General features: G+C 55.1%; 1 protein-coding gene across 7 annotated transcripts; it reads right to left on the bottom strand.

The window, feature by feature from the left end:
* PTPA (protein phosphatase 2 phosphatase activator) lies at positions 1-27836 on the bottom strand. Of its 7 annotated transcripts, none has more exons than XM_079706980.1 (11): positions 27767-27780; positions 26766-26874; positions 23526-23623; positions 20975-21061; positions 15966-16091; positions 13685-13802; positions 11802-11901; positions 10769-10893; positions 9789-9889; positions 5412-5519; positions 1-1434 (listed from the first exon to the last, which is right to left on the bottom strand). In XM_079706980.1, exons 3-11 carry the CDS (start codon positions 23547-23549, stop codon positions 1354-1356), a joined length of 870 nt encoding a protein of 289 aa, XP_079563106.1. In that variant the 5' UTR covers positions 23550-23623; positions 26766-26874; positions 27767-27780; the 3' UTR covers positions 1-1353. The 7 variants fall into 7 exon arrangements, with proteins under 7 accessions (XP_079563106.1, XP_079563105.1, XP_079563102.1 ...); XM_079706979.1 differs by having other exon boundaries at positions 26684-26874; XM_079706976.1 differs by lacking the exon at positions 26766-26874 and having other exon boundaries at positions 27767-27836.
* Between the last annotated feature and the right edge of the window lie 76 nt (positions 27837-27912).

Consider the following 27912-nt stretch of genomic DNA (forward strand, 5'->3'; position numbering starts at 1 on the left):
ACAGGTGTAAACAGAGGCTTTAATCTGAAGAGCAATGAAGGCGCCAAGGGCTGGGGGGCCCAGGGGGCACAGGGAAGGAGGGGCCAGGAAGCTGCGGTCTGGACCCTGGGAGGAAGGGAGGGAGGGAGGGAGGGAGGGAGGGAGGGAGGGAGGGACTGAGCCTTTCCTAGGAAAACTATTTCTGTGACTCTTGCAGCTCCTGTCCCAGCCTGTGCCCAGGCTGTCGGCCTAGACCTGAAGGCCAAGCCCCTGAATTGTGCTTCTCGGGTGCTCCCCCTTCCCAAAAGCTGTGTGGACCCAGATACGGGGAGGGGGCAGTGGGGATGGGCTGCCCTGGGCTTGGGCAGGGGAGAGTCTGCGAGACCCAGGCCTGGGAGCAGCCCCCCGCAGAAGAACATTCTGGAACTGGCCTGCTGCTCCCAGCACCCCCTCACCCCCCAGGGGGGCCTACCCGGCCCAGCCCCTGCCAGTCCTCGGAGCTCATTCTGGAACTCCAGCAGGCGAGTCCGGGGAGGTGGGAGGGTGAAGGGAGTGGGCTGCTGTTTTCGGAGCCCTCCTGCGGCCCACTCACCCACTGCCCAGCTAGGGGGGCACAAGCAGCAGCAGCGAGGGACGTGAGGATGAGCCCAGGTCCTCCTCGGCCACACTGGCCCCGAGCCCACCCCCCTTCCTTCAGAGATTCTGCCACCCACTCCCAGCCAGGGGGAGCACCGGAAAGGCAGGCCTCACCCAATCCGCTGGTGAGCAAGCCCTGCCGGCGCCCTCCAGAGGCCACCCTTGAACCAAAAGCCAAAGAGCAGAAAAGCAAGGATGAGGCACTGGACACAGGTGCCCACAGGCCCAGGGGGCAGCCGTGAGGAGGAGCTAGGAGGGTCACTGGCCAGAACAGCCAAGGCTTCTCCCTTCCCCACCCCTGCCCTCAGCCTCCAGCCCTCAGGACACCCAGACACCCACCCAAACAGGGCTTGGGAAATTGACCCACGCCGTGGCGAGCAGCTGCTCCAACCCCTAGAAAGACAACCTGGGAAGGGAAGGCAACCGCAGCAGCACATACCTCCCTCCCCTCCCCACAGTGGCCCAGGACAGCCTGCTCTGAAATGGGACTGAGCAGGGAGGAGCGGGGCCCAGGGACCCTGCGCCGGCCCCTCTCTCCTTGCCTGTCCGCCACAGGGGAAGTCAGGAAGCTGGCCACACTTCGGTCACTTCTCCCAACTTGGGTCCTTCAGCCTTATGCCCTGAACCTCCCTCAAGCCCATGCTCACCACCCACCCCAGTAAACAGCCTCTCATCAAACAGAAAGAACAGAGGGAGGGGTGGGGAGGGGGCCACAGCTGGGGCGGGGGAGGGCAGGCACTAGCTGGACGATGTGACCGGGTGGATGGGGAGCAGGCTCCCGAACTTGAAGTGCTGGATCACCGGGAACTTCTCCAGGCACTGCGAGGAGGAGGGAGCAGAGAAGAGAGGTGAGGGCCGCACTGCACCCCCGCCGAGGCCTGCCCAGCCTCTCGGGCCTGCCTCCCAGGGACCCCTGGACGACTCCGGAGGCCCGGAGCAGCGCAGTTCCAGCAGGGGTCCACCCGGGGCCCAGGAAGCGGCCAGGCCTCTGGGGAAGGGCAGAGCTTCCGACCCATTCCTGATCACCCCCTCCCACCCAAAGACCCCCCGCCCCACGACAATCAGGTCAGGTCCACCAAATAACGAGAATGAGAGTGAGTGAGAGGGACCCAGCGGGGAGGGGGAGGGAGAGAAGGCAGCCTAACCCCACAAGGCAGGAGCCAAGAAGAGAGGCAGCCAAGTGACGTCACTTGGCCCAGAGGGACAAGTTGGGGACCAGAGGTGAAAAGAACCCTCCAGATCATGGGGGTTCTCCCAGCCCTGGAGAAGAGGTGTGGGGATACTGGGACCCACCACGCCTGAGAAGGGTCCAAGGCCCATTTTCCCAATGTTCAGTCCTCTAGACTGAAAAAGGCATCTTGGCACTTCAGAGTGAGACAATAAGAACCAGCTGACAGCCTCCCCACCCCCAGGGCAATTCCCAGCAGCCCTGTGCGCGGGGTAGAGAGAACAAGAGCACTGTGCAGGGGGATGGCTGAGCAGGGGATGGCGCTGCTCCCTGAACCCAGCCCAGCCAGGGCCTCAGCCCCAGGGCTCTGGCAGAGGAGGGGAGACAAGAGAGAAGCAGGACCGACCAAGAAGCTGGCCTGGCCCACAGGCAGCCGGACCCCAGGCCCACACCGCACAGGACCGGGAAGGTGACGGGCCCCCAGCTCCCAGCCTCCTGCACCAGCCCTGCCGTGCCTGGCCATCACACAGGCAGCAGCCCCGCACATGGGAAGAAGGATCTGCCTCCTCTCAGACCTCTGGCCACAGAAACGGGCAGAATGCGCACCTCCTGGCTGGGGTGGAACAAGACTTATGGCCTCCGAGAGGGTGAGAGTTCCATCCTGTGCCTATGCTCTCCACCTAACTCAGAGGAATAAAGGCACGCCAGCGCTGGCCCAGGTTCCCTCCCCTCAACGACCAGCCTCAGAGGTGAGGAGGTCTCTGCCCCACTGTGTGTGTGTGTGTGTGTGCGCACGCGCGTGTGCGCGCACGTGCGCGTGTGTGTGTGTGTGTGTGTCAGAGTGGGGGGTGGGCCACAAGGCCTGAAGGAAGGGAAATCGACGACGGAAGGATGGGGAACCAAGCTGTGTGTGGGAAAAGAGCTCCAGGCCACAGCCAGGCTCCTGGGCCTGGGGCACACAAAGTGGGGAGCAGGCAGCTGGGGCGGAGGGTGGGGGCAGGCAAGAGCAGCAGATCCAGGCCAGAAGAAAAGGCAGCTGCCATTGTGCTTATGTCATGGAGGAAGTGGTGGGAGTTTGTCAAAGGGGAGCCCCCCCAGGGTCCTGGAATTCCAGAAAGGGTCAAAGGTGAACCTGCTTCTAGCTTTCAGGCCTGAGAAGCTGCAAAGGCAAGAGGCTTAGGGGGAGGGCGCCGGGCAGAGGTTCTCCACTCGGCCCTCAGGGACCCAGAACGAGCTTCCCCCAGGCCTGGGGCAGGGCGGGGGGCGAGGGGCTGGGCTAAAGGCAGAAGGCTGCTTGGGGCAAAGGAAGTCGGGGGCTTCAGGGTCACAGCAGAGGGAGCCTCTGGCCAGGCCTTTCTCCAGTGACCTGTGCCCCGGCGCTCCCCGTTTCCTGGGCAGAGCAACAGCTTCCGCCTGCCCATGTGCAGACCTTCCAGCTGGAGGCCCTCCCAGGTCCCGGCGACTCGGGGGGAGAAGGGGCTCCCCAGGTCCTGACAGGCCCTTCTGAAGGGAGCCCCAGCACGGCGACAGCCCTCAGGAAAGACAGGCCCCACCACCCACAAGGGTCCCGGAAAGCATCTGGTTCTTCAGTTCAGAAAGGCTGAACTGACAGGCAGTTTGGAGATGCAGACAGCTGGTCCCAGATCCTGATGCCAGGCCCGGTCAGGCCTCTATGGCAGCTCAGGGGACCCGCTCCCCTCCAGCAGTCATCTCTGGCCAGGGGCTCTGGCCTTTGCTAACCCCCATCTGGACTTCAAGAATGGTGAGCCTCAAAGGTCTTCCCCAAGGACCAAGAACTGGTCTGGAAAAGCAAGTCCTTTCCTTGCTTTGCTCCGAGCAAAGAGCATATGACCACGTGACTCACAGGGACCAAAGACTAAGGGCAACCTGCTAGCAACTTACAAACGAGAGTGTCACATGTCACAGAGACTTGGTGTCCTTAAACTAAAGTCAGTGAGTTCCAGCGCTGTCCTACAAAGCCGTGTGGCTGCCACGCAGCGCCCAGCAGGCTGCGTGCACCCAGGGCTGGCATTTCCGGGTCTCAGGAAGGGCGCTGGGTTATCTGCTCGTGCTCCTGCGGTCTGGTCTGGCTGACCTTCTTGGGCTCGACATCCAGAGAAATACTGACAATTGTTACACCATGGACGGTTTTGTTTGTGTGGTCCCATCACCATCTCTAATCTTAATCTGCTTCTCCCTCAACCTGTCAGCCAGAGTTCTTTTGCCTTTGGACAGGGCGGGTAGGGAAGCGAGGCAGGGTCTCCTCCGCCCTTAGGGGCCCAGGTCAAGATAAGTTTAGTCACTCAAGTAAGAGCCTGCAGAAAGGACGGCATTTAAGATCGCAAGCAGGAAAGACACCAAAGAGTCCCGCCTTTGGGGGGGTGGCATGGCCAGCAGGGAGTCCCCCTCAGCACCCACTGTGGGACTGGGGCGGGCAGGGGTGTCAAGAACAACAGAGCACGCAGAGGGCAGGACCCCGGGTGCTCTCCCGCGCACTGCGGCCAGAAGGAGCCTGCACAGCCCCAGCAACCGCTACTCTCAGATTAGAGAGGTATGTGGGCTGGAACCTAAACACAGGATGTGAAGTCCAGAGGAAGGGGACCGGAGGCGGAGGGGCGGAAGGGAGAGAGAGAGGGCCAGGCCCGGTCAGTTCCAGAGCCTTTAACCCCTTCAGGGCCACGCAGAGGGATCCAGGCCCGCTGGAAGCACTGGTACTACCAAACGCACCCAGCCTCCTACACCCTGCCCTCCCTGCTCCTCTGCCTCTGTTGACGGGTCTGAGTGAGCTCTGGGTGTAAGGAGGGCACCCGAAGAACGCCCCGTCCCCAGGAGAGGGATGACCAAGGGTCAAGAGAGGCGCACCTGCAGGGCAACACCCGAGACCAGCAGCCTGAGGGTGAAAAGAGGGGACTGTGGGACCCACTGCTCCAGGTGCGGGACTTCACGCCCAGGCCCTCCCCAGGCCAAGGTCAAGCCGTTCCAGGACTGGCCTGCGTAAGATGTACGAGGAGCCAGAGGAAAGCAGGGGGGTGGGAAGAGATGACTCCTCCCTACTTGCCAGAAAAGAAGCCACCTCCTTGGCTGGGAAAAGGGTGCCAAAGAGGGTGAGCAGAGAGGGCCGGCGAGGGGGCAGCCGCCTCCCGGCGCGGGGAGCTCTGGAAATCCAGACCTCTCCCTGCCTGATTGGAGAGCAGGGAGGACCACCCCAAGTGGTCATTAAAAATGCCAGCTCCCGGCCTCCCCACAAGCCCTCCCACCTGCCCGGCGATCAGACCCACCCAAGCTGGAGAGACATCACTTTGGATGATGCCTCCAGAGGATACAACCCTTTCCCAAGCCTGTTTTCATTTTCGTGTCCCCACAGGAGACAGAGCTGAGAAGGGCCTCCAGCCATTTGACAAGTGGGAACAGAGACCCCCGAGCAGCGGGGCCTTGGCGCAGTCACAGGGCAGAGCTGGGCCTCAGTCCAGTGCTTTTCTGACTGCCCATCCCACAGACAAGAGATTCTGAGGCCTCAAGCGTCAGAGGGGCTGGCCGGCAATTCAGAGCTGGATTCAGAGCAAAACAGCGGGGCGGGGAGGAGCGAGCAGCAGCCCAGGACCGAGAGTGCAGGCCAGTCCCCACTCACCTCGGCCTTATACATGCGGATGAGACCCTGGTTCACTTTGGACCAGGAGGGGACGGCACTGATGTTCCACAGCTGGTTGGAATGCTCTGCAAAGGGGCCTGTCTTCATCTGGAAAACACAGAGTCCACGAGCTGGAGAGATGGGCCGCCCGGGAGCCCACCCCCGCTCCCCTGCAGCAAGGTTGTACACACACGCGCAAGTTGCAGGCCCGTACGTATACGTGGACACACACGAGGACACACACACACAAGTGCCAGAGACAGGGTCCCTCTTGGCCTGCCACAGGCAGAGCTGGAAGAGCCGAGGGACGGGTCGGTTTGGGGGAGGGCCCAGGCCAAACCCAGGCATCGGACTGCCCTCTGCATGGCAGGCGGAAGGAGAAGGAAAAGAGGGGGCAGACGTGAGCCACAGGGTACCTGCAACAGATGCGGGAGGGAGGTCTGTTCAGAAAGCCAGCCTGACCTGGCAGGGGAGTGGGGAAGGGAGGGCGACGGCAGCGACGGCTCTGTTCCCAGTCCCTCCTCTTGGAAGAAATTCTGCGGCAAGCCCAGTGGAGCCCCCGTGATATCAGAAACCACCGCGCGGAGACGAGGAAGCTCGTGCACCTGAGTGCACCCCGCGAACAGCACAAGGCCAGCACGTCTGTATTTATTAACAAGCCGTTCACAATCCCCCGCCACACAGTCCCTTCCCGGGCTGATAAGCAACACTGATGCTGGGGGAACGGGGCTCAGCACCCGGAGCCCCAGGTTTCAGAAGAAAGAGTTTGAAAAGCAAAGAGGCTGAGCTGGCAAGAAAGCAGACTTGGACCTTGAGTAGGTGGAAGGTTCCAGAAGAGGCTGTGTGTGGAGGCGGGGCTGGTGGAGATCTGTTCCAGAGAGAAGGGATGGGTCTCCATACTGGGCATCATAAGCATAAGGCCCCAGGAACACAAACCCCCCACCCTTCAGCTGTGACCCACTCTCGCAGGCCTCTCACTCCTGCAGCAAGGCAACTCTTACAAAACTGTAAGATCTAAGTCGAAAAAGCTGCCATTTTACCCTTGCCATCTCCCTCCCCTGGCCCAAGTCCCCCCAGAGCCTGTCCCAACCCCCGGGGTGCAGTAGAAAGGACAACAGGCTCCTTCCTCGAGCAGTGAGGCCATGGCCCACGGTCCCCACAGGGCTTCTCCTGGGCCAGTCCCTTCACCCAGAATCTCTCCCCTCCTCTCTGTAAGGCTCCCTCCTCCAGGAAGGCAGCCAGGAGCCCCCAGCCTGCAGGGGCTTGGCCTTCGGGGCGCTTCGTTCCCCAAGTCCCACTCCGTCAGGCTCCACCCGGCCCCTCGCCCCGCCCCCTCCCCAGGCTCTCTGCCCCACGGGAGGAGCGCTAGGCTCCAGCCCTCTCTTGCATACTGCCAGGCCCTGAGAAGCTCAGGGATCACTGGAGCTGGGGAGCCAGTTTCACTCTGGACTAGGCCCCGTCAGCGAGCCACCCAGGAGGCACCCTGCTGGCTCTGTCACAGCCGCAGCTCCAGGGGTCTGCTCAGCGAGGGCTCCGTGGCCAAGGCTGGCCCAAGGACGTGGGGAAACCAGGGGTTCTGCCTGTGGGCCAGCCTCCCCCGCTAGGGGCACGGGGTGGGGGACCCAAAAGGCCTCTCTGGCCCGCTGGCAGAGCCGGGGCGGGGTAAGCCCGAGCTCCGGAGCCCCAGTGGCCTGGGCCGCCTCCGTGGAAAGGCCAGAGATGCTATTTAGAGGGGCTGCCCCCCCAACCCCCAACCTTCAGGGTCCCAAGGTCTCCTTAGGTCTTTCAGAAGGAGCCTCTGCAACTCTGGAAAGGAAAGCAGATAAGGGGGAAAAAGGAATGGGGTCAAGAAGACAAAAAAAAATTCGCTCATTCTAGCCACAAAGGGAGAAGAGAAAGAGCGAGAACGAGCAAGCAAGCTGCAGTCCCGCAGTGACCCCAGGGGAATCGTATGAGTCAGAGCAGCCATATTGAGCAGGAAATTACTCACAGACGCTGCGTTCCTGCCTCTCCGCTCCCAAGAGAATCGGCCTTTTGTAAATGGTTCCTCTGTCAGTAACTGAGGGGGGTGGGGTGGGGGGAGGCTCTGCACAGCGCCTTCCTGTCAGCTCCTTCCCTTCCAGCTGAAATCTGATCCCTCCCTTCCCAAAACTCCAAATTTAGAAGCCAGATTGAAACTGAAATTCTTTTCCTGCCTGCCCTGGGCTCTTAAAGGCGCCAGGGCTGCATTTCCTGAGGCGGCAGGAGCCCTGCAAGGTGAGGTCCCTCATCCGGGATGCTCAGGGCCACCGGGGCAGGTCCCGGCGGGAGGAAAAGCGCGGTCTCATTTCCAACTTCTTATTTGTTAAGTCCCCTAGCTGCACCAGCTCTAGTGATCCCTGGGCCTGGGGTCTCCAGAGGCAACACTGCCCCCTTCCCAACCACAGCACACAGAGCTCCACGCAGGCCGCCAGGTCCCCACGTCCCAGAGTCAGGCCTCGGGCCTCCCTCACCACCAACGGGGGGCTGCGAAAACCCTGGTCCGGGTGGTGAGCCCAGACTCCGGAGAACTAGCGCAATGCGTGCCACCGTCAGGAACTGCGGCAGCCTGCTCTCGGCTGGCTGAGTAGGCGAGAGGGACTCTTGCCGGTCACCTCGGCTCTGGGGCACGTCCCCTGCTAGCGTCCAACGTCCACCACCAGGCCCAAGCACCGAGGGCCAGGGCGAAAACCAGGCCTTGCAGAGCGCGTGTGGAACCACCAAGGAACGCCAGGGCCTGCCGGCCTCCTGCCAGGTCTTGCCTCTCCCTCAGCCGTTACCAAAACCTCCTCCGAGTTCAGTGTGTCTTTAGTGCCACCTAGTGGCCACTGTAGGATTTCCTCTAGCAGAGGACCTGGGTCCCAAACTTCAGGAAAGCTTTGGGGTTTTCACACCAGCGTAACCAAACAAACAAACAAGGAAACAAAGTTTTAACCTGGAGTCAATTCCCAGACTCCCTGAGGCCCAGCCTGGACTTCCTCCTTGTTAGTTACTGGCAGGGACCCAGGGGCTTGGCCAGCCGAAACAGCTTAGCCTCTTACCCCCAGGAGCGGGCGAGCTCCTCACCCAGCTCCTCCTGGGGTCTCCCCAGCTCCGCAGACCCTCCCATTCTACTCTGGAGAGAGCAGCATGTGACTGGCTCTCAAGGCAGTGAGCCAGGCTGCCCCGGAGTCCTTCCGACCTTGGTCTGCCTACAGTGCTGAAGGCAGCAGATCTCTGAGAATCAAGTGGTGGCCGCCCAGCCGTCAGGACGGCCTTCATTTGCTGACTTGGAAAAACGTGGCATTCCTCTCTGGCCTCTGGAGTTTGGCGCAGGCCTGAGCCGAATGCTGACCAGGAGAGTCTGAAGCTATGGCTGCTTAGCCAGGCGTCTCCCCCTCTTCAGGGGGCTCAGAACGGGCAGCCAAGAGAGAAGCCCGCACAGGCAGGGGCGTCCACGGGTGTGCAAGGGACATCACCGGGCCAGCAGGAATGCCTGCGGGCGTCAGGAAAGAGAACGGGAGCAAGACCCTCTCCAGGTGGCAGAGCCAGGGTGCCCTTTGGAAGTCTGTGGGGCGGGTACCAGGCAGGGAGGATGAAAGGTCCCCACACCTCCTGAAAGAGAGGCCCGAGCGCAGTGGGTCCCCAACTTTCATGCATGATCACCTGGCATATGTGTTTAAATTCAGGTTCCTAGCGCTCGTCCCCCAAGATTCTGATTCAGAAAGCTGAGGTGGGGCCCAAGAATGTGCATTTTCACAAGCTCCCCAGGTGACCCTGAGGAAGCGGTCCAAGGCTGCACTGGCGGGAGGCCCTACTTTAGCAGGACAACGACATCCAGTTAAACGACCCCCGCTGGGTGGGCTGGGGGTCCAGGCCTGCTCACGTGCGCTTCCAGCACCTCCCTTGGCCCGGGTCCAGCAAAGGTGTGTCCCTTCAGCAGGGATCTGTCCCGCCGTCCACTCCAGTCTCTCCAACTCTTGCAATGGCTTCGTCGCACACGTCCACACGCACATAGCTCTGCAGACCCTGTGGCCCCCACCCGCAAGATGCTGACACACACCCACCCACCCCCAACAATACCCACCCACCCTTCAGACCTGCTGCGTCGGTCACCAAGTCCACCTAATGACCAGGTCTTAATCCGTCGGCTCCAGTAGAAACCCCAGAGTACTGACTTAGAGGAAGCGAGCCTGGACAGTCAGAAGGTGGCTCAACCTTTCAGAGAGGCCTGGCTGGGCTTCCCTTTCAACAACCCACTTCAGGGCTTGGCCCTGCCATCTTCAGACGGCAGCTCTGGCTCCTGTGTCCAAAGCCACCACCTCAGCCCCTTTCAGCCCGGGGGCTGCCGCGGGCTCCCCCTCCCTCCCTTGCCCTCACCTCGGTGATAAACAGGATACACTCCAGGAACATGTAGTCCTTGTGGTTCTCGTTCACGGCCTTCTCGTCGACAAAGTGCCTGGGCTCCAGATACGGGTGGTCTGGAAACGGCAAAGAGCCCCAGGGTTCAGAACCAGGCGTTCGCACCACCGGGGCACCGCAGCCCAGTGCCATCTGCACCCACCCCAGGGTTGCAGTCCTGCCCACCACCCTCAACGCCTGATCTCGCTGGAGCAATCAATGGCCCCGTGCAGGTTTGTACTCTAGTGTAATAAGTTCCGGTTCTGCTTCTTTCCAGCCATGCAACTCAGTTTCCTCACCCATGCAGTGGGGCTGTGGAGTGCCACCTGAACATCAGGACCACCGTGAAGCACTCGGCACGGTGCCTGCACAGGTAAGTGCTGGTCAGAGGTTTGCCGGCAAAGACCCTTCCCAGGGTCCTTGCGATGACCTGCCTGAAGCACAGAGAGCAGTGCCTGGCACAGGGAAGTACTCAACAAAGGGTCGTTTCTTAATATTATTTCGTAGGCGGTTCATCCTATGTGGAAATAGACGTGGACCCTTCATCCACTCTGGCTTGCCCGTGGGAAAGTGGGGGGAACCCCCAGAGCGGGCCTGGAGCGAGCAGCAGCTCCTCGATGGGCCCCCCTGTGCACGGCTCGATAATAACAGTGGATGACGCTGGTCACTGAGTCAAAAGAACCCCTCATTTTCAACATAAAACCCCGCAGCTGCCGCCAGGAGCCGGGGCGCATTGCACACCAGTCCACTACGCGCCAGGCACCCTCGCCCCAGCCCGCGTCCCTTTCCATTATCTGCCTCAGCCTCCCCAGCCTGCCACGCCAGCTGCAGCAGAAGGTCGGCAGCAAGCAGCCTCCGTCTATAGCCGGTCTAATGCCTGCTTTACAAGCCGTCACTGTGTGCCCTGGGCAGGGGGGGAGGGAAGGAGGGGAGGGACGAGGGCCGGGGCACCTGAGTACCTATCAGCTGCGAACTGCCCCAGATGAAGGGCAGAAACTGGAAGTCATCCAGGCCCCACACGCCCTGGCTGCCGGCCGGCTCCATCCTGTACGTCTTCTGGAGCTTCCGCATAACCTCAAGGTACCTGCACAGGAGGGCAGGGAAGGGAGGGGAGGTGGCAAAAAGCAGAAAGACAGTCTCAACCCTTCGGCCACTGGGAGCAAAGGAGGCCAGAAATAACCACCTAAGAGTGTAACAGATGTCCTTTTCAATTAAAACTGACACGCCTATGTTATGCATCAGCTGATACACTCAAAATTATGCAACTTCATTTTCTTCCCTCACACTCAGCCTCCTTTTGGCCCAGGAAAGGGGCAAAACACCAACCGGGAAAGCGGGTTAGTGCCATCACCTCCTGACAACTTGAGAGCCTGGGCAGGAGCCGCAGCTTCTCTTGCTTCGGGTTGCCCATAGGAAAGCTGATGGGAGTCCAAGGAGATCATCCCCTAGATCCCTTCGGGAACCGCCCTTGGAGCTGCGGCATCAGCAGCACCAGAGTGGGGCCCAGAACAGATGTGTCAGCGCCCTCTGGTGACGGAGACACACCCATGTGCCGGGAGGTGGTCTGGGTGGTGAGGGGAGGTCAGAGCCTGACTGCCTGGGTTCAGCTGGCTGCGACCTCAGTGAAGGGACCTGATTTCTCTATGCCTCAGTTTCCTCATCTATCAAACGGAAATGAGCGTCTTTGTGAGAACAAAAAGAGTTGTATGTAAAGCGCTTAGAAGTTACCTCTACGTGATAAATGCCACAGAAGCATTAGCGGTCATTATGCAACATTCCCTTCGCTTATTTTTACCTGAACTTGAACCTGTCGGAAGGAGGAGTCTTGGACACCCTGTTCACAGTCACAGCTTGATTAGGACAGGACAAGAGAACCAACAGCCCCTCGGGAGCCCCCTCTAGCACCCTGTCCCCAGTCTGATGGTAACAAGGAGGAAAGAGACGCCGGCTCCTCCTCCCCCAGCAGCCGCCCCTCCCGCCTGCCTCACTCACCGATTGAATACCTTGAAGACGATGGCTATTTGGTCGTCCACTCGAAGCACCCCTATCTTGCAGAGACAGCAGAGGAAAGCAGCAAAGGCAGCTTCATGTCCTGGGGGAGAAAAAACAGCCGAGGTTGACAGTCTTCCAGAAGGCGTGGGACTGTTTTTGGTCTCACCAGAGTCCAAATCACCGTTAACTTCCCCTCTAAGGAGGGGGGTCAACATGGAGGTAATGGGGCCTCTTCCCCATCCAGAAAGAACTAGGTCCTTTTAAGAACCACTAGTACTATAATTCTACTCCTAAAAAGGCCCAGGCTGGTGATTCTTAAATAGGCATTCACACTTTATCTTGGAGGTTTAACTCACTCATCAATTCTACCCTATTTATTCAGCACCTACTATAGGTGGCAATCACTGTCCATGTCAGGCACTAGAGGACAGAGGCCAGAAGTCCCTGCCCTTGTTTGAAAGTTTATGACCTATCAGGATGACAGACATTAAATATACAATCACTTCTATGAACCTACCTCTGAAGGAGAAGGATAGGGTGGTAATTGGAGGATATCACAGGGGGATCCTGACATTAGGGTTCAGGAAGGTTTCCCTTCAGAAATAATATTTAATTTGAGAGATGAGTAAGAGCTGGCAAGGCACAGGGCGTGAGGGAAGCAAGGAGAGCACTCTAGCCAGGAGAAACAGCATATGGAAAGGCCCTGAGGCAAAAAAACAAAAACAAAGAAAACCAACTGTGATTGTTTGAAGAACCCTAGGAAGGCCAGTCTGGCTAAAGCAGAGAGCAAGGGAGAAAGTGTAATGCAATGAGGCTGGAGATCAGACAGGCATTTACAGCCACAGTAAAAAAGTTCAGACTTTGGGCTTCCCTGGTGGCGCAGTGTCTTTGAGAGTCCGCCTGCCGATGCAGGGGACACGGGTTCGTGCCCCGGTCCGGGAAGATCCCACGTGCCGCGGAGCGGCTGGGCCCGTGAGCCATGGCCGCTGAGCCTGTGCGTCCGGAGCCTGTGCTCCGCAACGGGAGAGGCCGCAACAGTGAGAGGCCCGCGTACCACACACAAAAAAAAAGTTCAGACTTTATCCTAAGAGCAATAGGAGCCACGGAAGGCTTCTAAGCATGGCCACATTCGAAGCATGGCCACACGGCAGGGTCAAAAGGCTCCCCCCTTCCTTGCCAGTCATGTCAAATAGAAATGGTCAGTGCTACAGAAACCACCGGCTGGACTCTGGGCCGAATCCCACAGTTCAAGGTGTCATAATAAACGTATCTGGGGGGAGGGGAGGAGAGAACATTTCAGTGACTTCCGGTCCTATTTCTGCAGAATACGGGTCCCTCCAAGGGCCTGGAAAGCTTATGCGCTGTGACTTTCACCTGCACAGCTTTTGGTCGTGAGCAGCCAGAGCCCAAGCCACCTCACTCAGGGCCAGCCGTCACCCTTGTACAACTAAGAGCATCTGGGAGGGGAGGAAAACCCAGCCGCTGCTGACCTGGCCACTCTCGCCTCCAGGTCTTTCTGGTTGGTTGGTCTCAAAGCACCGCCCCTAAAAGTCTCACTTGATAATAAGCCTGTTCCTCAGCATCAGGGGAGCAGATGACAAAACTCTCCCACGACCCAGGTCCAAGGGGGCCCTTCTCCAGGCCCGCCCCTGTAGCCTGGGCTCCTCCAGAGGCAAGGGAAGGGCCCGAGAGAGCAGGAGCTCTTGCATTTGCCTGAGCAACCATGAATGTGGCACCAGCTCCCCCTGGTGGACCACGCCAGAGCAGCAGGCGTCCCTGCACCTGGCACGCTGCACCCCACCAACACAACCCAGAGCAAAGAGGAGGCAACCCGAGAAAGGGCCACTGCAAAGCCAAGCAGGCGCCGCCACGGTAACGGGTACCTGTGCCGTAGTCGATGCGCGTAGAGTTCCCTACTGACTCCTTTAGGTAAACAGCCACCTCGGGCACAGCAGCTGCCAGATGGGTGGGGACCACTGTGGCCACCAAGTTTTCTGCTTCCTGATAACACAAGAGACACAAAGTGGTGGCAGCAGATTAGGCAGCATCTCGGTGGCCGGGTGCCCAGAGGCAGCATCTTGGCTGGAGCCAGGCTGCCACGGCGAGCAGTCCTGGACCCCTGCTCTGACTGCCCACAGAAGGAAGAGGAGGGAGAGCATTTATTTTCACACAACAGAGACCACCCTGGGGTGGCTCTTCATCTGCTGACCCTCCCTCCAGGGGACACGGTTCTGGGGACAAGACAGGAGGGATCTAAGAAGAAGCCATTCGACTTTCCCATCTAGTAACTCACTGACATCTCCAGAGATGTCCTCTTTCTTCATACTCCCAGCAAGGCAGTTTGTGCCCGACGTCCACCAAAGACGTATGAGAGGACGTTCATGGCAGCATTATTTACAGCAGCCAAAACGTGGAAACAACCCACAACTGAACCGTCCGTCAACGGCAGAATGGACAACTTGTGCTATGGCCTCACCCTGGAAAGCTGCGTAGCAGTGAAGAAGATCCACTGCTCCGCACAGCACAGGGGAGTCACACAATGTTGAGCAAAAGAAGCCAGACATTTATATGAAGTTCAAACACAGGCAAGATCGATCTATAGGACAGCAGTCAGAAGAGTCTGGGGGATATCAACTAGAAAGGGGCACAAAGGCCCTGCTGAAGGGCTGGAATGTTCCATGGCTTGATACGGATGGATGCAAGGGTAAAAACATGTTAATATCTATCAAGGGGACTTCCCTGGTGGCCCAGTGGTTGAGGGTCTGCCTGCCAATGAGGGGGACGCGGGTTCGGGCCCTGGCCCGGGAGGATCCCACATGCTGCGGAGCGGCAGGGCCCCTGTGCCACAACTGCTGAGCAACCCCCGCTCGCCACAACTAGGGAGAGCCTGCACACAGCAACGAAGACCCAGTGCAGCCAAAAATAAATAAATAAAAATAAATTCACTAAAAAAAAGATCTATCAAGCTGTACATGGTTGATAGCTATGATTTGTCAGCTTTCTTTAAGTTATAACTTAATAAAAAAAAAATGCCCATGTGACATCTTAGAGACCAGAAGCAGCCCCAGGCCACTCTTACACAGGGACAGTGTTTTGCTGGGTCCTTGGGACTCCCCTCTGTTCCATGTGAAAACACTAGGCCAAAGAAACTAGGATGCAAGTTTCTCTAAGTTCAGTCTATAAACACCTGGCAGGAGGGACTTCCCTGGTGGTCCAGTGGTTAAGACTCTGCGCTTCCAATGCAGGGGGCACAGGGTTCAATCCCTGTTGGGGGGACTAAAATCCCACATGCCACGTGGCATGGCCAAAAAACAAAGAAACAAAAAAACCCAAAAATCACCTGGCATGAGAATCTCCTGGAGACCTGGTGAGAATCTGGACTCCCAGGGGTGGCTATCCTGCATTTTTATTTTTTGTTTGCTTCTAACAGGTATTACCTTTGCATGACTCAAAAATAAATACATTATAAATAAAAGGGATGCACGGAGAAGTCTTACTTCACCCTTTCCCATCCACCCCCCTCCCCCAACCCTCAAAAAAAGAAACCACAGCCTTATTTGCCTCTTACATATCCTTCCAGGGCAAACTGAGCAATACAAACATACCTTTTCTGTTTCCCCTCTTTCTTACCAAAAGGCAGCTTGCCATGTGCGTAACACCGCAGCTCCCCTCTAACCTAACAGTACAGTCGGCCCTTTGTATCCACAGATGGAGAACCCGTAGATACAGAGGGCTGACCGAACCTCGTCATTTTATACAAGGGACTTGAGCATCCACAGGGGGTCCCGGAACCAATCCCCCACAGATACCGAGGGACCACTGGAAGTTGTGGTCCCTTCCCCTGAGTTCCCTAGTCGGCCTCCCTATTCTTTCTCAGAGCTGCATGGTACTCCCTGGGTTGACTTTCCAGTTTATTTAACGGATAATAAACTGCAGATGGACACGTGGGACGTTTCAATCCGTTGCTACGATCACCTGATAAACAGCCCTGTGCAGAGGACTGCGCATCCACAGTGGTGATTCTGGAGGATGGCTGCGGAAGAGGGTAAACGCATCTGTACTTTGGGAAATGGAACTGCCATTTTAACAAACTCCCCAGTGATTCTGATATCTGGCAGCTTTCTCCCCAGCCCAGGCCCCAAGCCTGTCCTGCGGCAGCCTCACCTCATCAAGTTTGGCATACCAGGTCCTGTAGGCCTTGTTCCCAAATCGAGAGGGCTGGTCCACCGGAGGAGTCTCATCAATCCACCTGTCCAGCGTGTTGAGAAGAGCGACCAGTTTCTCAATGGCCTGTGGAGGCAAATAGAGGGGGCCAAGCCACGATGACTAGTGTCCCCAAGCTAGAGCCACAGGGGGAAGTCCCAACTGCTGCTGGACAGTGACTGCAAGGCCTGGCACTACTGGCATCTCCCTGCTGTCCCCCTTTCTTCCCAACCACCCTGAATATGAAGGAGGGAACGGGTGAACACAGTGGGCCTTACAGAAAGGGCCCAGCACTAGGCTGAAGGACCAGCGTGGCTTCTGTACCTGGTTTCTCTAGCCAGCTCATCCAGGGGGAGCTGCTGCACAAGCACAGCTGCAGCCCTGACCTGCTTTACTACACTGTATTGGGGTCTTCCGTTTAGTACACAATACCTGCTCATCACTGAAAACAGGTATGTAAAAAGGAAGAAAACAAAAATGACGGACAATCCTGCCACCCAGAAATCAACACCATAGGTATCCCCCGCTTTTCCAAAGTTTGCTTTTCCCCACTTTACTTTTACAGAAGACCTACATTAGTAGCTGTTTTTCTAACCAAAAGAAATCTAAAGAGGATTTTCACTTTACACCACTTCGGTTTACAAAAGGTTTCATAGCAACGCTCTACTTTCAGATAACAGGGGAACCTGTATTAACATTTTAACGTACTCTTCTATTGCATCTTTTTAATAGTGTTTTCCATTGCTTACCATGGTGAGAATTTTGAAGGCAGCTGGACCTGCCTTCAAATCACAGCTAAAACACCATTTGGTTGCTGCAAGACCTTGACCAAGTGACTTTGACTCTCTGAGCCCGTTTCCTCATCTCAAAAATGCGCATGATGGTAAATAACTCCAAGGGCTGTCACAAGGACTAAGTGACGATCCATGAAGCATGCTAGCACAGTGCCTGGCACAGGGTAATGGCATACATCCACACACAGACTCTAAAACAGGGGTCACAGGGCACACGCTGCTTTGTAGCCTGATCAGTTTCCTCATGACCCTCGTTCCACAGCAACATGGAAACATAATTTTGCAAAAGCCTCTAACAAGTGAATAATATTTCACTGTACCAATGTACTGTGATTTACTTACCAAATCCCTCACTGTTAAATGTCTGGGTTACTTCCAATTGTCCACTCCATGAACAATACCCTTCGTAGAAATGCTGGGTCAGAGGTGCGAACGTGGGTAACGCTCTGTAAGGCCAGCAGTGTCTGAGACCCATCTCTCATCCCTCACCTCTCTCTTTCCTACAGAGGGCAGGGACTAAGGAGTGGAGTTGGTGTGACAGGCCAGGCAGCGTTAGCACACCACATGTTACTCACCGAGGACATCAGGTGATGCTGTCTATTATCTAAGACAAAGTCTGCGAGGGCAGCTCCAAAAGTGCCCCTTCCAGATGTGGCTCGCAGAAATGGGCCAGGACAAAGGTATCAAAAGGCTCGGGGAGCACATGACACAGGGGACAGGTGGGCCGGGAGGAGGGGCCTTGGCCAGAAGCAGATCTCGCCTGTGTCTGCCGGGTACAAATGGTATAAGGAGACACCTCCAGGCGCTCCTGGCGGGGGTAGGAACTAGCAAGAGGTGCCCACGGGAAAAGGGGCAAAGGCACAGAGGGCGAGGCACAGAGGGCGAGGCACGGTCAGATCTGCCACTGCTGAGACTCTGCAGAGAAGTGGTCCCGAGAGCTGAGTGCGTATTTGTGGGGAGGGAAAAGGCGGCCTTGAGCTAACGGGGTATGTGGTAGCCAGTGCCCCCCCCACCGGGAGGCACAAACCACACTGCAGCCCATGCAGTCCACACAAATAGCAACGTGCCAGTGGCCCTGAGGCTGCCCTCCCTCACCTCCCCTTCCCCTACGCTGGGGGCCTGGGAGAAGAGGAAAGTTATCTGTAAGAGGAGAAAGTTCCCTTTATACCTGGCAGTGGCCAAGGGCCAGGGTGACAAAGAGCTGCGTTGCTGAAATGTGACCAAATGCACTGCCAGAGCCTGGCTTTGTGAAGAACCAGGTCGCCAGGAAGCGCTGATAAGGACAGAGCAAACCTGACCCCACGCAGCCGCGGGGACACAAGGGGCGGGGCAGTAATCCTGGCCCCAGAAGCACCAGAACAGATTCCCCAGAGAACTGCCTTCGGTGAGGCACTGAACGGGATATAAAGAAGGTGCTTGAAGCCAGCGGGGGCCAGGCCCCAGCTGCTAGCTCAGCTGGGCCAGTGAATAATTAAAAGGCTCCTAGCTCCTCTTTCTGGAGAGGGTTTTTGAAGGCAGGGGCTGCCTCTGTTGTTTGGCTTGCTGGGGGGAGAGGGCTGGAGGGCGGGGAGCTGTGGGCTGAAGCCCCCAGGAAGCATGAAGAATAATTTGAGCCACCCTCCTCCTCCGTGGACCAAAGCTTCCTTTTCAGATTTCATGGACCAGTAACATTTTCTCCAAAATCTTACCCGCCAATTTTAAATTCTGCCCTCATTTAAAAAACTCAAACGGAACAACAACAAAACATAAGCCTCCTATCTACTATCACCTTTATTTTACAAAAATAAAACATTTTAACCCCCAAAGAATAGGACAGACATAATTTCAGAAGGAAGGAGCGCATTCTCAACATGGGTCTAGACAATGTCATACATCGCCCTCGCCGGTTCCCCTTGCTGCGGGTGGTCTGGAAGCCGCCCCCAGGCCACTCCACCCTCTCCCCCGCCAGCCGGCCAGCCGGCCAGCCGGCCAGCCGCAGCCGCCTCCCCCTGCCTTGAGAGGCAGGAGAAGCGGCAGGGGAGACACAACAGCTGGCCAGGCAGGAAGGGAGGCCGCATGCTGTGTGCGGTGCCTTCTGCCGCCACTGCCAGCAACCGGGAGACCTCTGGAGACCACACGGGCCACCCCCGTCCCCTGAGTGAGAATGAACCCAGCTCAGGAGGAGCCCCAAGTGAGACAACATCAGTGTTACTGGAAATTAAAACTGAAAACCAGCTAACGATAACAATAGCTAATAATGACAATGCCATCTAGTATGTGCCAGGCTCTGTGCTAAAAAAAAAAGAAACCTACATGCGGGATCTCCCCAGGGGCCATGAGTAGGTCCGTGGTTCTTCCCACTCTATAGATGAGGAGATGGAGCGTCAGAGGCGACAAGGCCACTCAGCTCAGAAGTGAGAGGTTATCAAAACCTGATGAGCCAGACTCCAGAACCCAAGCACTTAACCAGGCTGCAATCCTGCCAAAAGAATGGCTCCTGAGCTGAGACAACACCTGGGCGGTATGGACATCTCCCATCAAAGCCTCAGGGGTAATGAAGGGACCTGAGAGGGCTTTGGCAGCTCAGGATCTGCTCGGGTAATTACAACACTGCCCTTTAATTAGGCTTCCCCCACATTCCCCAGCCCACTGAGCTTCCTTATCACAGGCTCAAGGAGAGGCCCTCTCTCCCCCCACCCCCCGCTGTCTGCGCCCACAGCCAAAGCCCCAGAGCACTGAGCAGGCCCAAGAGGAACCCAAGAAGTCACTGGTGGGCCAGCTCCCAAGAGAAGGCTGTCAATCCCCATCACAGGCCTGGCTCCCCGCAGTGACAGAAGAGGACCTCGGCCACCCAGCAGCCAGTTAGGGTCCAGGAGCATGAGGGCTATGCCAACCTTGTGAAAGGTGGAGGGACTGGGCCAGGGCAGGGCCAGGCCTTACCCGACAGACCGAAGCTACGGCTAGAGAGCGGGGTGGACAAGGCACCGAGAGGCTGCTCGGGCCTGGGGTCTGAGATAAGATAAAGCTCAAGGGGGCTCTGGGCTCCTGGGACAGGAACACAGGAGGCCGCTGGAGGCCTGGCACCGGGGCTGGGATGGCATCCAGCAAAAGCCAAGAGCTTGCGAGACCACACCTTCCCGTGCCTATCAGCCTCCCCACAGCTCTCACCCTCCCTTTACAAACAAGCCGGTCTTCGAAACACAGCCAAAGAGCACCAAGCAGTGCAGTGTACGCCCTGCAACTCAGCATTTCCACCTCTCGGAATGAATCCTTAGGAAAGAACGCCCACAGGTCTATGTGCGAGGGTGTTCAGAGCAGCAGTGTTTAGGGAAATAACCTCAAAGTCTAAGCGGGGGACTGTTTAAACCAGCGAGGGCATGGCTCAGGGGGCAGAGGGGCCCCCGGGGCAGGTCTGGGTGACAGTCCCCACGCTGTGAGCAGGAGGCTGCCCTTGGGAGTCGGTTATGGGGAGGAATACAGGGCGGGGCCAGCTTTTCTGTTCGTGTTATACACGTTTCTAGCAGTAATCTCTTTTTTTTTTTTTTAAGATTTTTTTGATGTGGACCTTTTTTTTTTTTTGAAGTCTTTATTGAATTTGTCACAATATTGTTTCGTTTTATGTTTTGGTGGTTTTTTGGCCGCGAGGCATGTGGGATCTTAGCTCCCCGACCAGGGATCGAACCCGCACCCCCTGCACTAGCAGGTGAAGTCCCAACCGCTGGACCGCCAGGGAAGACCCCTCTAACAGTAATCTCTTCAGTGAGCATATTTACCTCTTTTGTGATCATTTTTAATTTAAAAAGTTACATACAGACACCAGTTGACAAAAATGCAGGCTAGGGAATTCCCTGGCGGTCCAGTGGTTAGGACTCCATGCTTCCAATACTGGGGCCCGGGTTCAATCCCTGGTCGGGGAACTAAGATCCCACAAGCCACACGGTGCGGCCCCAAACAAAAAACACAACAAAACGAAACAAAACAAAAATGCAGGCTCTAAAACAGCTTATATACCTTGATCTCAATTTTATAAATACACATCTATTCACAGATTTTTTTTTTTTAAATTAGAAATGTAGACACTAAAATGTCAGCTGCACGTGTGTCTGGGTGATCTTAGTTTCTGCACTGGCCCCACTGTGGGCTCTCGGGAGCTATGTTTGGAAAGACCCTGCCCAGCAGGCTCCTGCCCTTGCCTACCTCAGAGACTCTGTACTCGGAGCTCAGCTTCCTCCCCTTCACACCTTCGTTGAGGGTGAGGATGAATCCAATGTAGTCAGCGTATGCCTGCCAAACAGAGGGGGGGCGGGACATGGAGAAGGGTGTCAGAGCCCCACCCTCTACACCCTTGCCAGCCCCCAGCTCCGCCCAGTTACCACAGAGCTCCAAGCTGCCCCTGGCTCCCAACCCGACAGCAGGAGCAGCAGAAAGATAATGCCAAACACCCAACCCTGATCCTCCGTCCAAAACCACTGGCAGGCCAGTGACCAGAATGACACCTGGACCTCCAACCAGAGTCTACTGTGCACTCGCCATTGCTGCCAGCAGCTTCTTTATACAACAACCTCACAAGGCAGACACTATCACTGTCCCCATTTTACAGATGAGGAAACCAAGGCTTCAGGGGAAGTGACTCCTAAGACCAAGATGTCATTAGACGTGGAGCTAGGACCCAGCCAGCCAAACTCCAAAGTAGAGCGGCGAGTACTCCACCATTATACTACACCACCAAGGGTCCATCCCCTGGTAACTTTCAAGATGCTTCCCCCACCAGGCAGGCCAGGCTGCGTATCTGCATTGAAGATGCCCTGCTCCCAGGAGATGAAGCTGTTTTCTGCCCATGGCCAGGTCTCCCAGCACACCCATCCCCAGCTTCCAACTGGGCAACCTCTTCCCTGTGGGGCTGCAGGTTACAGCCAGCACAGGGCTAAGAAAGCACTGAGGTGCAGGCCCCTGTAGAGGCAGTTCCTGGCAGCAAGCAACTTCTGTGTGGTCTTGTTTCTTCTTCATCCCTTTTGCCTCTCACTTTCTTGCTTCCTCTTTATCCAACACTTAAGGATGCTGGGGGGCGGGGTGGGGGGGGGAGACTTCCCTGGTGGTCCAGTGGTTAAGAATCTGCCTTCCAATGCAGGGGACACGGGATCGATCCCTGGTCAGGGAACTAGATCCCTCACGCATGGCGCAACTAAGACCCAGTGCAGCCAAAAGAAAAAGAAAAAAAAAAACAAAAAACAGGCGGAGGGCCAGATTAGGCTGCCCACCTATAGCCCAGAGCACAGCAGCTCAACCCATGGGGCTCCAGAGCCAGGCAACCTGGACATAACTCTTTGGACTCTCATCTCGACCACTAACTGTGCCTTGCTAAATGTCTAAATGTCTTCACCTCCTGGCCTCAGTTTTCTCAATTTCAAAATGGAGATGACCTCAGAGTCCCAGGGTTTTTGTGAGGATTAAATCAGCTAAAGTACCTGGCGCATCATAAACACCCAATGTTCTTTGGAAAACTTCTAGGGGAAAGCAAGGAATTAAAGCCACGTTTGGATTCAGACAATCCTGCAGGTTCAGGGAAGATAAAAGTGATGGTTCTCAACCGGGGCGAGAAGGCTCCCAGGAGACTTCCAACATGTCTGGAGACATTCTTGGTTGTGATAACTGGGAGGAGGGCTGCTACTGGCATTGAGTGGGTAGTGGCCAGGGCTGTTACTAAACATCCTACAGTGCACAGGACAGCCCCTACAACAAAGGATTATCTGCCCCAAGTGTCGACAGTGCTGAGCTAGAGAAACCCTGAGGCACAGCAACCAAGATGATGAAAGGACTCGAACCACATCCTTTGAGCAGCTAAAGAACTAAGGCGTTTACCCCGGTGAAGACTTGGCGGAGAAAACAACTCAGAAAAGACACGATAACCATCTCCAGATATTTAAAGGGCAGGCTTGTGAAAGAGGAGCCAGACAGGCTAGCATGACCCCGGCCCCAGCAAGGCCAAGATATGGCTGCGGTAGGGCTTGGGCTCAATGTAAGCACAGCAGACTCCTCACAGAGAAACTGCCAAGCTTGCCAGGACCCTGGGCCACCCTTCTATACAAGTGACACTCCCCAAGTGACACTCCCCACTTCAGCTGCCCAGACCAGGTGTAGGTAACTGGATGGAGCTGGACACAAGCCCTTCCCTGAGAACTTGAAATTGGCTTTCTTTTTCTTAGTCCCAGTCTTTCCACTGCCCGTACCCGAAGCCGGGAAGGTACAAGCTGTTGTCTTCTGCCTACCATGAAGACTGAGAAGTGCAGAAAACTGGGATCCCAGTTCCCCGGTGTTTTAGACTCAGCCACCTCCCTGGCCTAGGTTTCCATGTGGTAACCTCCTCTCCCTGTGATACACTGGCTCCCAGACTTGCTATTACTTGCAACCAAACATCAGAGTGACCCACTCCATCATGTAGGATGTTCAGCCAATACAGTAACACCCAAGGGGCGATGGCTTACAAGAATCTGGAGCAGAACTCTCCATGGTTATCCTCACCCCAGCCCCCAGAGACCTTCCCACTAAAGCGCCCTGAGTCCTGCCCCTGAGGGGGAAGAGAGAGCCAGCTCCCCTGTCACCTCTTTCCATAGCTTCTAAACAGCTCTAGCTCCAAAAGCAAAAAGGGTCAGGAGCTCAGAGCCCCACTCAGGCCTAGAAAACAATTGTCTTTGAAAAAGCCCAAGTTTCTCATCCAGTTCTGACCCTACAGTGCAGACACCATTGGTACCTGAGAACGCTTCCATTTGCTCATGTCTGGAACAGTGTGGATCTCTTTTTTTGGAATGATGAAGTTCTCAGTGGCTGGAGCGATATCCTCCGAAGAATCTTGACAAAGAAAATGAAAAAGCAATCAGATAAATAGAATCCTTCCCTCCCAACACACACACACACACACACATTTAAACCAAGACTCCAACGCGCAAGCCCTAGCATAAACCAGACACGTACTCCCAGGATAAAGTATTGGCTTGTTAAGCCAAACCCACTGGCTTCCTGCCTTTCCTCACTCTGCAAGGAGCTGGGCAATCCTGGCAACCCCCTCAACAACTGATACGTCCAGTGGATCTCCCATGCCCTCTCCTCCTGTTCCCCAAGCAGGCAGAAAGGTTAGAAAAATAAAGTCAAGTTGACCTTTTAGACATAAACAGGCAACTCAAAGAAGAAGAAGGAAAAAAAAAAATGGCCAATAAACATTTGAAAAAAATTACCAACATCCCGAATAAGCAAAGAAATGTAAATTAGATGAGACTGCTTTTCTAAATCAGGTTGGCAGATTAAAAACATCTGGCACTGATTGGGGAAGGGGAAACAGGAACTCTCCTGCACTGTTGGTGGGAGTCTTAGATGGTAGAATCTGCTGAGGGGGCAACTCAGCACTGTCGTTTGAAGTAAAAACTGCATACTACACCCATTGAGCCAACAGTAGGAATCAACCCTACAGATGTGCCCACAGAAATAGACAAAGATGTATATAAAAGTGCTTACTGCATTGAAAAAGATTAGAAACAACCCAAATATCAATTAATAAGGTGATGGATTAATAATGATATGCCCGTATGATGGAAATCTTCCTAGCTTTTGAAAAGAACAAAATCTAAATTACTGACATGAGAAAAACAGCCTAAATATTAATAAATGAAGAAACAAAACTGCAGTATATTATATACAATATAATCTTATTTTTGTAAAAAAAAATTTACATACTAATATAAATAACACATATACCTATTAGCTTATGCATTGGAAAAATCTAAAGGATTAAACACCAAAGTTAATAGCTGTCATCTCTAGGAGGTAAGATGTATAAAGGACTTCCACTTTCTAAGCAACATATTACTATTAAAAACTGGCATTGTGGTGCTTTTGTAATCAGAAATAAACTATTTTAAATAGAGTTTCTGTATTTTCAGAAGCTGAGGGAAAGGAAAACACAGGGTAGTTTGTGTATCCCATTTAGCTGAAATTTATATTTTGCTGCATAAATCTTTTTGTTTGATTATGGGACACTGCTTTCTGAAATCTGAAAAACTCTGAATTCCAAAATACACCTAGTCCCAAAGGTTACAGGTTGGGAGTTGTGGGCCTGAAGCTACTCTTGGAGATTTGTCAGATTAGTAAGCCCCTTCCTTTAAAAATGAAAACTCTCAAAAAATAAAAATAATTTTTAAAAAAATAAATAGGGCTTCCCTGGTGGCGCTAGGGTTAAGGATCTGCCTGCCAGTGCGGGGGACATGGGTTCAAGCCCTGGTCCGGGAAGATCCCACATGCCACAGAGCAACTAAGCCCGTGTGCCACAACTACTGAGCCTGCGCTCTAGCGCCCGTGAGCCACAACTACTGAGCCCACGTGCCTAGAGTCCGTGCTCCACAACAAAGAGAAGCCACCACAATGAGAAGCCCATGCACCGCAACAAAGAATAGCCCCCGCTCGCCGCAACTAGAGAAAACCCGTGCGCAGCAACGAAGACCCAACGTAGCCAAAAATAAATAAAATTTTTAAAAAATAAATGTATTTTAAAAAGTAAATAAATAAGAATGAAAACTCTCCAAGAAGTGTAAAGTACTATCAGTCACTCACAATGTAGTATAAATCTGTTCCACTGCTGTCCTCCTAAAACCTAGCTCACATCAGCTGCATGGAGAAAAGGGAACAAAGACCTAAGTAGGTTCTAGAACATGTGACCTTTGGGGGACTAGAGCCTGCCTCGAGAGGCCCTGAGGAAAGGAAAAGTGCCAGGAGACCTGGAGACCTAAGGAGACAGAGAATCTGGGATAAGACCAAGGCAAACCTCTGCCTAATTCAAATTCAACCCAGGGCCCAAAAGAACAGACCGGAAACTCTCTTCCTCCTCCCACCTGTTCTGCAAGTCCTGTTCCCAGAACCTTAAATTGACGACCACACTATTAATAAATTGCTACTTCAAGTAAGATGCTAAATTAAAAGCTTTGTAGGTCAGGCTGGCGACCTAACCGCATTGTTTTTATGGGAAAATGCGTTCTACGTTCCAAATTATCCATTTGCACATGATCTTTGGGAACAGAGCCTTTTTCTAAATTTGCGAGAACTGTTCCCTGCAAGGGACTAGCCCTCCCGACGTTATTTCACAGGGCTGGGCCCTGTTCCCAGTGGAAAGGCTACTTGGAAGTTTTGCGACCAATCACTGATGAAACACACACACACACAATTCGCCAGAACATGCAATCCCAAATCAAAAAGACAAGCCTTCAAACTCGAGACTGTGATCAATGAGGTCAGACCCACAGCCTCTCTAGCCTCAGATTATTCCGTCTCTGACAAAGGTGCCACGGGACAGTTGGATCCCCTACAACCCCTCAGTATAAGATAGAAACATCCAGAGTTTTAGGTGTTCCTTAAAAATCCCACAGAGTATAATATGTTATCACCTACGATTTGGGAACCTGTCTACATGTTTAACCTGTACCATCTTTGAAAAGGATAACAGTAATCCAGATTTACTGATTACCCCCACGCCCCATGATTTGCCCACACCATCTACGGAACGCACACTACCAGCTCAGTGAGGAAGCTACAGTAGCCCCATTTTGAGAGGTAAGAAAACAGGCTCACGGAGGCTGCAGCATGCCAGGTAGAGCCAGGTCTATGTAACTCCAGAATCCAAGGTTTTCATCACTACACTGCCTGAGTTAAGCAGTTCTTTCCACTGTTCCTAAACATCCCTTGTTTCAAACTTCAAAGAAGGAACACCTCCTGGGAACCTGAACCTTCTCAGCCATAGATAACCTCCCTGAGCCTTCCTTGGTCTCAGTGCACAGGTTCTCCCCCCACACCTCCCACCGCCCATCTTCACAGACACATTCATCTCACTGATAATTCTGGTTGCGTTATATATCCTGATGTCATTACCGGAACTCCTAAGGGCACATGCACAGAAGTTTTGTACCAAACAAAATAAACGTCTGGTTTCAAATGCCTTAACAGACCATACCCAGCTCTTTGGGTTTTTGTTTTCGTTTTTTTTTTTTTTTTTCTTCGAGGCGGGGTGGGGAGTAGAAGGGATGCCTCTTTTGATCTTCAAAGTTTCTCCCTCCTGACGCCTTCCCAGAGGTCATAAAAGGGGAGACAAGGTAGAAGGAACCGTGAATGGTTTCAAAACCATTTTGAAACCATAGCTGTTTTGAAATCGCTGTTTAGCCAAACTATTTGCACCTCTGACAGAATTTTACAAGTCCTTCTTAGCTCAAGGGAGGGGAGGGGGAGGGGTCAGCAAACACCCTTCCATTTCCCCACGTTACAGGTCTAAGAAGTTCCTTTCCCTCGCACCTCCATCCCAGTTATTTGAGATGAACAGTGTAAATAAAAGTTACAGATGGTGATGCCAGAAAGAAAGCCGTCTCTTTGTACAACCAGCGTTTTTAAATCAGTGGTTTAGAGGACCAAGAGCAGTTTCCCTCGGTAACTTCTTAGCCACTGAAACTCCGGAGCCCGATCTCCAAGGGGAAAAGAGAGCAGGTGATGAGGGGTGGTCAGGGCCGAGGGGTCGAGGCAGGCCCCACGGAGCACCAGCCCCCAGCCCCAGTGCAGGGTCTAATGAAGACAGCAGCCCCCATCCCTGGCTGCTTCCCCGCCAGGTCGAGAGCTGACTTTAGCAGGAGCAGCACAGGTGTGGAAAAGGCCTCCCCTTCGGGCCACGGGGCTGCCCACCCGACCCTCAGGCAACTCAGGCTCCCCAAGTCCTGGCGTTACGCCCCACCCATCGCCCTTTTGCAGTCCCGGGATCCTGCCCTCCCTCCAGATCCCCCAGCACTTCTCCCTCGGGGCCCCTCAACTCTTGCTCCTCCTCAGGGCCCAAGAGCGTTTGCCCCTCGAGTTCCTCCACCTCCCGACCCTCCTCCCCTCGCTGAGCACCCCACACACCACACCCCGTCCCCGCCCCCACGCCTGGCACCGCCCCCGACCCCCCACTCCACCGCGGCCCCTCCGCCCTACCTGGCGGCGACCGCCGCTCGCCCTCGGCCATCTTCCCGCCGCCAGGAGCCGGCCTGGATGCCTGCAGTCCCCTCTCACCTTTCACCCCCGCACCCACCCTGCCTTTCCCCGGCCCCACCACGCGCTCAGAGCTTTCCGAAGAGAAA

Source organism: Hyperoodon ampullatus, assembly GCF_949752795.1.
Source record: "Hyperoodon ampullatus genome assembly, chromosome: 6".
NCBI lineage: Eukaryota > Metazoa > Chordata > Mammalia > Artiodactyla > Ziphiidae > Hyperoodon > Hyperoodon ampullatus.